At 40.7% G+C, this 12,500-nt stretch overlaps 1 protein-coding gene across 2 annotated transcripts in view; it reads right to left on the reverse strand.

The window, feature by feature from the left end:
• Window positions 1–2,025: 2,025 nt before the first annotated feature.
• LOC138011203 (acylamino-acid-releasing enzyme-like) overlaps window positions 2,026–12,500 on the reverse strand; it is a 33,788-nt gene continuing 23,313 nt past the window's right edge. The window contains exons 18-25 of one of the 2 annotated variants that reach the window (XM_068858161.1): window positions 11,522–11,686; window positions 10,115–10,203; window positions 8,112–8,225; window positions 6,876–6,924; window positions 5,468–5,498; window positions 5,209–5,311; window positions 4,254–4,360; window positions 2,026–2,354 (exon numbers count right to left, since the gene is read on the reverse strand). In XM_068858161.1, the coding sequence (XP_068714262.1) occupies window positions 2,249–2,354; window positions 4,254–4,360; window positions 5,209–5,311; window positions 5,468–5,498; window positions 6,876–6,924; window positions 8,112–8,225; window positions 10,115–10,203; window positions 11,522–11,686 (764 nt within the window). In that variant the 3' untranslated portion in view covers window positions 2,026–2,248. Of the gene's footprint in view, window positions 2,355–4,253; window positions 4,361–5,208; window positions 5,312–5,467; window positions 5,499–6,823; window positions 6,925–8,111; window positions 8,226–10,114; window positions 10,204–11,521; window positions 11,687–12,500 lie in introns of those variants that run through there. The other variant, XR_011124646.1, reaches the window with a different exon arrangement.

The following is a 12,500-nucleotide window of genomic DNA, read 5'->3' on the forward strand; positions in this document are numbered from 1 at the left end:
TTGATAAGGACACGCAAATCTTTTAATTAATGAGTTAGCAACACTGATGGATATAACCTTGGATCAACTTTCATTGATTCTTGCTAACCACTGACCAATAGGCCTTTTGCAACTAAGAACTTGAAACCAGTCAAGCTTGACTTGCCTTTGTTTTAATGTCCCAGTGGGGGGATAATAATGAGCTTGCCCTCCAGCATGGCGGATTTGGTACCATGTGATCGTTAGTTGCAAAAGGCCTATTAGATAACGCAATACTTGTAACATATCACTCGAGGTTCCCTTGCTTTCAGTAGAACAGTTTTCACGTGACTTCAGTGGTTTAACATGGCTTCAGGGGAAGAGACTCCGACGTCACGGAAGTCACGTGAGAATGCCATGTATTTTTATTGGATACTCAGCTCGATTCCTCACGATGGCGGCACTCAGTGATGAATTTGCCCCGCAAGGCCAAAAATACCCAACATGTTTGATTTTATCCTCACGGCCTCGCGAGGTGAATTTCTCATAAAAGTTTCGCCGCACACGTAAGGAAACAGCTGAGCAAACCGCCTTGCGAGGCAGTTTGCTCAGCTCTTTCATCACCGTGCGCGGCGGGCTTAAGTGAGATCTATGATAAAACGCTTGGATAAAAATCAGTCATAACCCCTTGTAAGCGGGGCAAGGTTTACGAAACAGTTCACAACCAAAGATTAGAGAATCTCTCCGCAATCAATAGGCGCAAACTACATCACCAAATCGCCAATTTTGCTCTTCCATTTTTTTATTTCTTTTTGTAATCATAAATTACATTGTTATACCTTTGTTGTTAATTAGCATTCTATGTTACATTACAAATTTTATTAATTTGAGCCAATTTGTCCAGCAAACGACAGAGAAATAATGAAAAAGATATCGAAAAAAATAAGGGTTTGGCAAAATCCTCGGCCCTCTAAAAACCACTTAATGCCAGAGTTTGATACACGACCAAGCGGGTAAACAAACTACTTTGCAATGCAAAAATTGTTCCAAAACTGAAATGCAAAGCAGTTTGGGCCGTCACATGTCGAAAAGACCCATGCCTTGCTCGCCCATGGGAAATACCAACCTCGTTCTCACGGTCTCTCTTGTAACCGGCGACCCTGGAGACCCTGGGAACGAGGTTGGGGACATACAACTCCCACGGTGGCGTTAAGTGCCTATGTGACGAAAATATCGATTCTTATTTTTCTTTGGATTTTAAAAGTCTCAAAAAAGAAACGACAGTTTTCAATTTACGATACATGTTTCGACATACTCATGTCATCTTCAGTTGCAAGTGAGCTTTTTTAACGGTTGTACACTTGAATTTATATTTAGGTACGTTACAAAATTACGTGTCAGAACTTGCGTACAATTTGAATATGAAGTATGAAATGCGCAGGAAACAAAAATAGCGCACACAGCAATAAAATAAAAGACAAATTTTACGCAAGTTCTGACACGTAATTTTGTAACGTACCTTAAAATAAATTCAAGTGTACAACCGTTAAAAAAGCTCATTTGCAACTAAAGATGACATGAGTATGTCGAAACATATATTGTAAATTGAAAACGGTCGTTTCTTTTTTGAGAGCTATTGTTACTCTGCTATCTTTACGTCCGATTTTAAAAGTATGTTAACTAACCACTAAGCGACCAAAGTTTTAAGCCTTGATTTAAAAAAGACAGCTGTTTATTTTAACTGGAATTTTCCCATTTAATGGGCCGCCATTACTAACTTTAAAATGACGAGGGAGCTGGATCAAGGAGGAAATGACGTCAAAGACTCACTAGTTTAAGAATGCAATGCGTTTGTACGCCGCAGAATTAATACGCAGCACGGGAGTTTTGGGCTCTCAGACTTTTAACCTCGCGTTTTGCATATATAACAAGCTGCATTCACACAACGAAATTTTAAGCTAGTTTTGGACGTGAGTAATGGCGGACCGTGGAATATAAAACTTACGCTCAAAGTAAACGGCCTTTGGACAAATACCAAAGCTCAAAATTTTGCCAGTCAGGTGTTAAGCAAACACACTTTAATTATTTGAAGAGAGAAAGGAAGTGTTGTTTTTGATTACAGGGGCACTTTAAACGTAAAGTATATCCCAGAGAAAAATACGTTTGCCACATGTTAAAAAATTTAATGTTTAAAAAAATTGCAATCAGATAGCATTACTGAAAACAAAAAACGTATTATAAAGATGAAGAATTATGTTAATTTAGACTAAAATTGAAAGACTTCGCCAATTCACTTTTGTAAATGCTCAAAGAACCACCGAGCCATGTTGACAAACACATCACTCTCAGCATCGACTTTGGCGATGGGATGGTTATTACCAGGGTACCATAGCAACCTAGAAAAAACAAACAAACACACTTAGCATTATATTCACTTGCTTTCCCGAGCATGCAAACAGTCAGTCAATTAGAATGGTACTCTTCCTCTCCACATCCCCCAACCACACAAGACCCCCTGGGCATTCACTTACCCGCCCCCCCCTTCTTCCGCACACTAGAGCTATCAGCCTAGCAAATGCTGACGTAAGCAAGTCTGGTGTGCGGTGGCCGCGTTTTGAGCACTAATAGGGAGTTTAAGATCTACGACGCCGACGTCGACGAAAACGTCACCTCAAAATACAACGTTGCACTATCGTAAGTTTCTCACGGTTTGGCCTTCTCGTTCGCTTCCTACAATGTGGGCGAAGTATCCTAAAAATAAATTGGTACGAGCGGTTTCAGAGCACAAATAGAGAACCAAATATTCACATTTGAACGCTCACGTTGTCGTCAAAACCTCAAAATTGGTGATTTCACGTCGTTGTTGTGCAGAGAACCGCACTTTTATGTGCTAAAATGCGTGCTGCACGTGCAGCACGATTATTTTTCCTCTTTTAACCAATGATATTGTTGTTTCGTGGCGTTCTTGTTGACAACCGCGTCGTAGATCGCGTGCCATCGGCGCCGAATATTCAACATGTTGAATAATCAAATCAAGCTATGATCCTCGCAGTTATGAACGCAATTTTTGCAATTGCGTAAAGAAGCCTGAAAAATTAAGGACTTCAACGGGGTTTGAACCCGTGACGTCGCGATACCGGTACGACGCTCTAACCAACTGAGCTATGAAGCCACTGACGTTGGGAGCTGGTCATTTGTGGGTTCTAATGTTCCCGTTGGCACGAGTGAAATTTTCCTTTAAATGTGTGCGCGTGAAAAGCTATCGCCTCACCATCTCACACCAAGACACATGCGTAGTATTGGAGAAACGACGAATGAATATGGCGGCAACTGGTTTTATGGTTGCTGAAGACCAAATAAGCACATGCACTAGTCCAAATTTAACGGATGAAATGTTTGTCTTCGGTTCCATCAACCTATTTTTCCAAGTTTCTCCGTCTTGGAAAGCTTTGTCAAGCAACTCTGGATGTTTTATTCAGGACACTTTACGTTGTATAGACAAGGATAAGCTGGCCAAATATCAGTTATTTGCTCTTTCACGACTGCTTTAGCAACCAAATCACCTCCTGTCGTCACATTTCATTCGTCGTATGCGTTTCGCGGCATGCGTTTCGTCTTAGGGTCCCTTGCGGTCTTGAAACGCGCCGTAGAAGGTGACCCCAATTCACTACTTGCACAATCCCATAATACACCTCTTTTACTCCAAAAATTTTTGCATAATCATTGTTTGCAAGTTCTCCTGGGACATGAAGATGTCCTGAGGGAAATCAAAAACAATGCCTATGCAAATTTTTGGGGGGTTAAAGAGGTGTATTATAGGATTTTTGCAAGTAGTGAATGGCAATTCTCGGTTTTCACATGACGTCACGACCGCCATGTTGGTGCCCAAAACAAAGAAAAGGCGGCCATGTTGGTGCCCCGACCAAATCCTCCGGGAATTTAACTCTATTATTATGCAAACGCTTCCTTTTGTTTTCGTTGAAAAACATGGCTGTTGATCACGTGAGTGAAAACCAGCAATAGGCAATTTTCACGACGGCGTCATTTGACTACAACTACCACAATCCAGTTTGTTTTTCTTTTCATATTTAAATTTTGTATTCCCAGTGGGGACACCAGTCCTTATCATTAAACTACGTCCTCCGAGTCCACTTCTCACTTTTACGCTTTCGACTTGTTTGGAAGCGCTCCCAAGCTTTTAAAATGCAGTTTCATGTTTGCAACACTGGCGACCCTCCAAAAAGCAAAACGGTCTACAAAACAGCAGGACAATTTACATAGTAAACCATTCTTACCTAGTTTCAACTCCTTGGGCTTTCAAGATTCTGTAAAAATTCTTTCCTTGACTTGGAGGAACTCGTATATCATCAGCTCCCAAGAATATTAAAGTGGGAGTTTTGACCTGCGGACCGACAGATGAAAGTTGAAAGCACAGACTGAGCTTGGCGGTTTTTTAAATGAAGAGTCTAGACCGTCGCACTAGCAAAAATCAAGAAAACGATCTTTCCCTTGGTTTAAGGCGATGTTATATTTGGACATTTTTCTTGCCAATTGCCCCGCGATTTTGTTGCGACATAAGATCTCACGAGGAAGAAAGACACGAAAGCAATAGACTTCGACTGTGAGCAATGGTAAAACCTATGACAAGATCAGGCACGCTAGCGACAACCCCTCAGTGAAAAAAAGCGTCAGGATGGGAGAAGAGAAACTCCAGTGGCATCGGACGAAAAATGGCACGGCGCAAGACAAATCAGTTCGGTATTACCTGAACCCAGAGGAACACATCCATGACTCCTTGTGACCGACGGTTGCAAGAGAATTTCTCATGCTACGCGACGAGGTTGCTCGAGATGTGTTACGCTGGGAAACGTTCCTTGCAGCGTATTGCTTTCGTTCTTCTTGATCGCATGATGTCAAAGGAGAACATCGTGACACAAGTTACAGGGCATAAAAAACGAACACACAAATTTACTGCAGCGTTACGTAAAGTTCAACCGATTTTAACTTCTCGCATTGAGCGCGGCAACAAGCGAAACAAAGCGATTTTGTGTCGAGTATGTTAAAGAGGCCAATTGTTCGTGCAAATTAATTGTGACACAAAGAAATTGCGACACAAGAACCATAAAAAAATGCCTCTTATAGCAAAGTCTATATAAAGAAACCGATTGGCAAATTGTGGCCGCTAAACCTAACTCAGCAGCTACGATTTTCTAACCTAAACAAGCTTTCTGGCCTGGAGTGGTAATTTACCTGTGAAATGTAAACAAACGGAGATTTTTCCAGCATTTCCGACATCATTAAAGGTGTTGGCGTACTGTCATGAGTAAACTCGTATCCTCCCTCGCAATGACACCTAAACATCAGAATAATATTTTCAAAAAATGGAAAAGGCGGCTGTATAGTTCTAGGCAAAAATCGACCCAATAACGAAACATGTAGGAGATGTCGTGAGCGAGCGTGAAAACAAAGAGACTTGTCAAGACTTTTGCAAAAAAAAAAAAAATCTTACCAATCTGGTATGTCCGATATTTCGGTCATCACTGTAAATCAGTCAAGAAACAAAAATAAAAAAGTGATCAGTACCATAGACTTAACAGATTTTACAGTAAACATGAGGGGAGATAAACTCATTGGGTTAAAAGCAACGCAAGTTACGTCACTTCAGGCGCAAGGTACGTCACATCCGCCTAAAATAAATCTAGCGCTTCCCTTAAAAATTGAATGCCCGCAAAACTGTTGCCTATTTAGAAACCTGAAGACTCCGAGAGCATTAAGTCCTCTTGTTAGGCCAAAGATCACAAGAATGTCTAATTACCATTTACCACGAGCCCATGACTAGGAGCGAACATCTCCCATACTAAGCACTTTACAGCACTTTTAAAGAACGATCTATTTTTCGACTACCTTTCCACAAAAAACAAAGGCAGTTCCGGTTTGGTGACCCTGTGATGTCAAGTTAGGTTCTTGTGATTGGTCATCAGGCTCCCGAGGGAGTCTCATTCGCGGGAAGGACGTTTCTAAAAATAACTTGGTCTGTCAAAACCCCCGATCAAGAAGTCAATATAGAGGAATGCTCCTACAGATGCGCTGCTGCATTTTGCCGTTGACGACTCGTTTCCCATTAAGAACCAAAACTAATGTTGGAAATGGCTTTAATTTAATAAAATTCTACATTTTGACGAATTGTGATTGGTCTTAAGAATCTGGCGCCACGTAACGTTCTTAGCCAATCACAATTAAAAGCAAAAGCACCAGTGACTTGCTCGTACGTGTTTGCCCGCGTTTATCGCCGGCTGCATGAAATTGACTTGTGTCATGATTGGTTCGTCTGTCGTGCTTGACAACAATCGGTTTTAAGGTTTTTTCTGACGACTCTGAAAACTCCTGTATTTGTTTTCCGATTGCTGTTGTTGTTGGACGATAACGACGAGAAGAAAATAATGAAGGAAAAAGATACGCAGGCAGGCCCTACTCGTTCCGATCAAGATGGTGGTGTGAGAGACGCCATTTTTCAGTCCGTGAGTGTCTCCGCTGTCAAAAGTCATTTTCGTTCCACCGATATTCAGCGATATTTGCAGCCCATCCACACAAACAAATATATTTGTGGGAAGGGGATTTTGATACAAGTCAGATATCACGACCACGGGCGAGACCGTGACTCAAAGCCTACATTTTCCGTCTTTTTGAAGCTGTCCCTTTCTTAGACCGTCAGCATCTAGAACGGCTTTCCCGCCAAGTAATACGCCATGTAGCCAATCAACACAGGACGTCTGTTAACGTCACACGCATAATTTAAACAAGAAAAAAATATGGAGGACACATGGTGACAAAGACCACCAGGCCTCAGAAAAAAATGTGGAGGTACCACTTGCTGGTTCCAAGTGATGAGCTCCTCATTGATCGTGAGACCCTCTAACCTGCTATATTGAGAGCAGGATTCCTCATGGCAGCCGCTCTGTAGAAACCCTGAAAATTGAAAAGAAAAAAACAAAACAAAAAGGACTCAACTCAGTTTTACAAAATTACACCAAGTTTATAGATTCAAGCGTTAAAATAATACATTGAATTTGATTTTCTTTGCTCTATTCCCATAAAACAGAAACAGTATCATGAATTACATGGATTACGAATAAGCGCCAATTTGGTGCAGATCGCAATTTCACGATAATCGTAATCTAAAAGAGGAGATTTCGTTGCTTCAACTATCCTTTACGGACTTTAATTAAGATCTACGACAGCAAAGTCGCGCGAAAACGTCACCTTAAAATATAACTTTACACTGTCGTAAATCTTTCCCGATTTTTCTATCCCGTTCACGTCGTGCAATGAGTGCGAAGTATCTTAAAAATGAATTAGCACGAGAGGTTTTAGAGCAAAAAGAGAAAATGAAAGATCCACATTTGTATGCTCAAAAGGTCGTCAAAACCTCAAATATGGTAATTTCCCGTCGTTGTTACGCAGAGTACAGCGAAAACATGTGCTCAGTAAACTGCGTGCCGCACGTGCAGCACGCATCTTACTTTTCTTCTCTTAACCAGTAAAAATGCGTGCAGAGCGTGCAGCACGATTATTTTTCTCTTAACTCCCTCTTGTTTTAACATGACGCCACGCCTGCCTTGTTCGTATGTCTAAACGAAGAAACAGCAGTCATAATACTCCAGGAATTGAACTCTATCCACCAGATCTGTCCATATGTACAAACTCACTGCATGCGTTTGAAGCAACGACAGTCAACAATTATTTCGTAAACTAGGTGCATGGCAATGTTTTATTTAATATGCTTTTTTCGGGAACAAGTGTATGTTTTCGATTTAGATAACGGCCATTCCATTCGCTGCCTTCCTATAGAGATTATTTTGTCGATGTTAACTCGGGGATACTCGGAAAAATCCGAGTGCTCCAAACAAATCGATAAACGTCTGATTACTAATTCGGATGCCGTACAACAAGAAAATGTTGAAAGAGATAGAGAGAGAGTTAGAGATAGTTCACATTAACCCCGAAAAATGAATGAAGAAATTCATTTTTTTAACCGATGACTCGAGGATAATCTGAAAGAAAAGTACGAGTGCTCCTTTCGAACATGCACGGCGAGAAATTAGAGCAGCTGCAATGCATGAAACATACCAAGGCAAAAACGTTGTGAATCTTACCGGAAATTGACCAATGAGATGAGCAGTCAAAAATCCCCCATGGGAGCCACCAGTAACGAAGACGTTTGAACTATCAAGCTCACTGGAGTTTTCCAGAACCTTGTTCGCTGCATACTACAAACGTACAAACAAGCACAAGAGGTCGCGCAGCAGCTATGGTGAGATATGAGATTGCGAACCAAAAAATGACTCGACAACAAAAACAATGACTTCAACCATCCTGTAATTGCCAGGTGCATGGTGTCAAACCGGCCTAGAATGCAGAGTTTGGTGGAGAGTTTGTTCATAAAATCGAATTAAAAAGAGAAATAGACCAAATCATAGTTAATCGAGGGACCGGTTATGAAACCTTAAAAACTTCAAAAGCGACAACAATCATGTTGTCGCAATCGATGTTGAATTGACAGTGGCAGTGCACAATCTTTTGTTTTTGCTCCACGCGGGTTCGCAAATTAGTAGCGCTTAATTTGATCGAAAGATTTGTTTGGTTATCTTCTCGAAAAAAAGGGTGTTTTGTGCACCGTCACGGTAAAAACTGAATACAGACAAAATGAAACAAGAAGACTTGTCATGTAAGTTTCATAACCATCTCCAGTCATTAACTATGACCAAATGTTGTACCCAATTCAAATCTCCCGGAGTAAACGAGAGCGGTTTTCAAACGAGTGTCGTAAAACCAAAACCAAAGTAATTACTATGGTTAATCAAAAAGGTCGGAGACAATCCAGTAAACCAATCAAAACTCGAAGTAATTACACGTAACCGACACAAAGCGCGGGAAAATGTGCTCGCGGGAGCCACAATTGGTTTTGGTTTCACTTCTGATTGGTTGAAAAAGTGGCGCGAGAACTTTGAACCAATCACTGAGTGAAGTAATGCAAAACCAATGCAATTCCCTAATTACTTTCGACACTCAATTGAAAACCACTCTAAGATTCTTTGTGTATTGTATTTGCATTATAATGTAGCTTTCACATTTAAAGGGAGCCTCCACTTAAACAACAAAGTAACTTAAAGCCACAGAACATAATGTTTGCAATTAAAAATTTTCAAACTTTTTCTAATGAAAGCGTTTGAATCCGAAAAAAGTGAATTTCAAAAACGCTTGTTTTGGCTTTCAAATTTAACGGGCGCCGCCATCTTGAATAAGTAGGGAGCTTACGAAACGACGACGCCGACGGCAACGACGACGCTATAAAACAATAGGTTTAGTGAGCAAAAACAGTGGCTCTGCACGCTCTGCACGTGCGTTTTACATTTTGGTACATTTCTTTGCCGTCATCTCCTAAATGACGACGTGAAATGACCAAATTCAAGGTTCTGTGGAGGACGTTAGCACATGACGATGAATTTTCAGTTCTCTCTCTACGCTTCCAACTCTCTCATACCACGTTAATTCCTCGACAGTTACTACACATTTTTGACACGAAACGACATGAAATAGTTTCGTAGTGATATGAATAACGCGAACTCGTATTTTTAAGTGAAGTCCTCGTAGCCGTCGTCGTCCTCGTTTCGTAAGCTCCCTATTGTGACGTGTCGTGGTTGCCCATTGTTCTGACACCAAGAGCGATTGTTCCGGAACAATACGGCGCCCGCGAAATTTGAAAGCCAAAACAAGCATTTTGAAATTCAATTTTTTTTTTTTCGGATACAAACGCTTTCATTGGAAAAAGTTTGAACAATTTTAACTGTAAACATTATGTTCTGTGGTTTAAAGCTATTTCACCGCCAAAAATGCAAATTGACACTTACAGATTTTACTCTGTCTAACGCCAGACGATTTTACTCGTCTATGGGGAAGCCCTCGGCAGTGATAGGGTTAAATGATATGGAAATGCCTGGAACAAAACTCTTCATTCCCAAACGGTTTCAGTTGGGTACAAAACATTCAGTTAGCCGATTTGGTCTATTTTTCCAGTTTCAGCTGAAATTCGACATTTGATACCTTCCATAAAAGTAGTTTAAAATGCAAAAAAAAAAAAGAAAGAGAAACATCGAACCTGCACGTCCCTGACATCTTGGGTTCCAACTTTTCCAGGAAGCGAATTTACGGAGGCTTGACCAAAACCGACAGAACCCCTGAAGTTAACTGAAAAATCAGCAAATGAATCAGCAATTCGCATGCAATTTTAAAGAGAAAATAAGAGTATGGAGTTCTTCCGTGGTGTCCAAAGTATCTTAGGATTTACTTCGATTTTGCATTTCTACGCTGTTTTAAAAATTATTGTGCCATTTTCCTGCATGACCAGTCAGAGAAAACGCAATTCTCGCACGCTTTCTTCGCTCTTAAGCTACGGTAATACGAGCAACAAAAACGTCCAACTTGTCTTGCAACATTGCCGCGAAACTAGTCGAAAAGCGATGTTGTGCGTTTTACATCCCACGAACAACCTGCCTAGCAACGAAAAAAATGTGTTGCAAGTTGCGTGAATTCAGACCTATGATTGGCCAGTTACGAGGTCACGTAAGCTTAATTAATCTATGAAAACAAAGATGGCGGTCGCCACTTGGCAGAGGAAACTTATTGCAGCCAGGTATGACGTAATCGCCACTCTGGACAAATCAAGAGCGCCAGAAAAGTGATTTTGTTGCGAAAAAAGTTGCCTTGGACTAGTAAAACGAGCAGCATTTTGGGGATATTTTTGCAGAATGTAGAACGGACCTCTTCTTTCTGCAACTTGCAATACCATTTTTTTTTTGTTGCGAGACAGGTTGTGTGTGGGATGTAAAACGCACAACATCGCTCTTCGACTAGTTTCGCAGCAATGTTGAGAGAAAAGTTGGACGCTTTTGTTGCTCGTATTACCGTAGCTTCAGCGCAAGCTGCACGCATTTTCTTTGCGTTCTGATTGGCTGATTTGATTACCCGGGCCTTTTGTGATTGGCCAAGATAATGATCACTATGGAAATTTGGTGCCGTAAAACCATCGACTCTCAAGTCAACCACAAAGCTTATTTTGGACACTCAAAATATGTAAAATGAAAATGAATGAAGGTAATAGTTTTTAAAGAAACTGTGGTGCTGCGTCGGTGGGGAAGTAGTATGCAAAAACTTGGTTTTATCCACGGAGTTGATGATGTAAATTGACCACCAACGAATTTTTGTATAATGAAAATGGCCGACAATGGCGTTGTTATAAGTTTTTGCTATAACGACGAGAAAAAAACTAGACCAAAACCAGAAAATGATAATGCAAACAAGAGTTCTCACACTAGGATGGAACAACTAATAATCGCACGATTTTTATGCAATTCATTCGGAATACTGAAATAGACAATCGCCAAGTTTTGAAAGTTCTTAATAGGACAACCCTTGTAGCCGAGAACTTTTAAAACATCTCTAGCACACATTATTTCTGAATTGTACATAAAATCGCGCGATTTCCTAGATGAATGTGCTTCTTTACCACACAGCACTGCGAATCCTAGTTTGCACAGGCAAACGATGGGTAGGAAGAACTCTGATTTGAAGTTTACGTGTGGTCCTCCATGAGGAAAGACAATTAACGGTAGTTTCTTCTCGTCTGTCACCACAGGCCTCAGAAATATAGCTTCATATTCATCTTGGAAATCTGTAAGATTAAAGTCAAGCGAAAATACTAATCAAATGAAAGGGTCTTTGTCATGATATTCTGGGGCAATGCAGAGGATAAGCCTTTTTAAAAATTCAATCAATACGCATGTTTAGCTCGAGTATTTTTCCTTTTTCAACCAATCATATTCTTGGTTTGCGGTGTTGTCGTTGCCATAGCAATCGTCTTTGATTAAAAGGACAGTGTCACGCTTTTTTAGTCAAACTTCAAAACACTAAAAGAAGTTTTTGCATCAATGAAAAAAACTGGCCAGTTTTGTCAAGTTGGGAGAAGAGGTCTTCAGGAAGTCGCCAAATAATAAATACGAATAGCTCTTTGCGCCATCAATACATTTCATATCTTCTCAGTGGGTTGTCAGGGTTGTACGTGTGAGCTAGAGTACTAATTTAAATTTTTACCCAGTTTTGACCTAAAAACAACAAATTTATCATGACAGTATACTAGTGCTCCTTTAACTGAGCTCCCTAATGGAGAGCTTACGTAAGGACGAAGAAGCCGGCTACGAGAACGCCACAAAACAATCGGTGGCCTGTGTACAGGCGCCCGCTCTTCTCAAACATCAGGTTAAGAAACGACAACGGCGACGTAAACGAGAACGTCACAAATTTGCATATTAGGGAGCTTATAATTAAGCAACGACAACGGCTACGGCAACGAGAACGTCATCTCAAAATATACATTCGCGTTATTTTAATCGCTTCGTGACTATTTCAACGTTTTTAATATGACAGGCGTGTGGTAGTTCCTCAAAGATGAAACTGGTAGGAACGGCGCTTAATTTAGAGGAGGAAAT

This window comes from Montipora foliosa, chromosome 7, assembly GCF_036669935.1.
Source record: "Montipora foliosa isolate CH-2021 chromosome 7, ASM3666993v2, whole genome shotgun sequence".
In the NCBI taxonomy this organism is placed as follows: Eukaryota; Metazoa; Cnidaria; class Anthozoa; order Scleractinia; family Acroporidae; genus Montipora; species Montipora foliosa.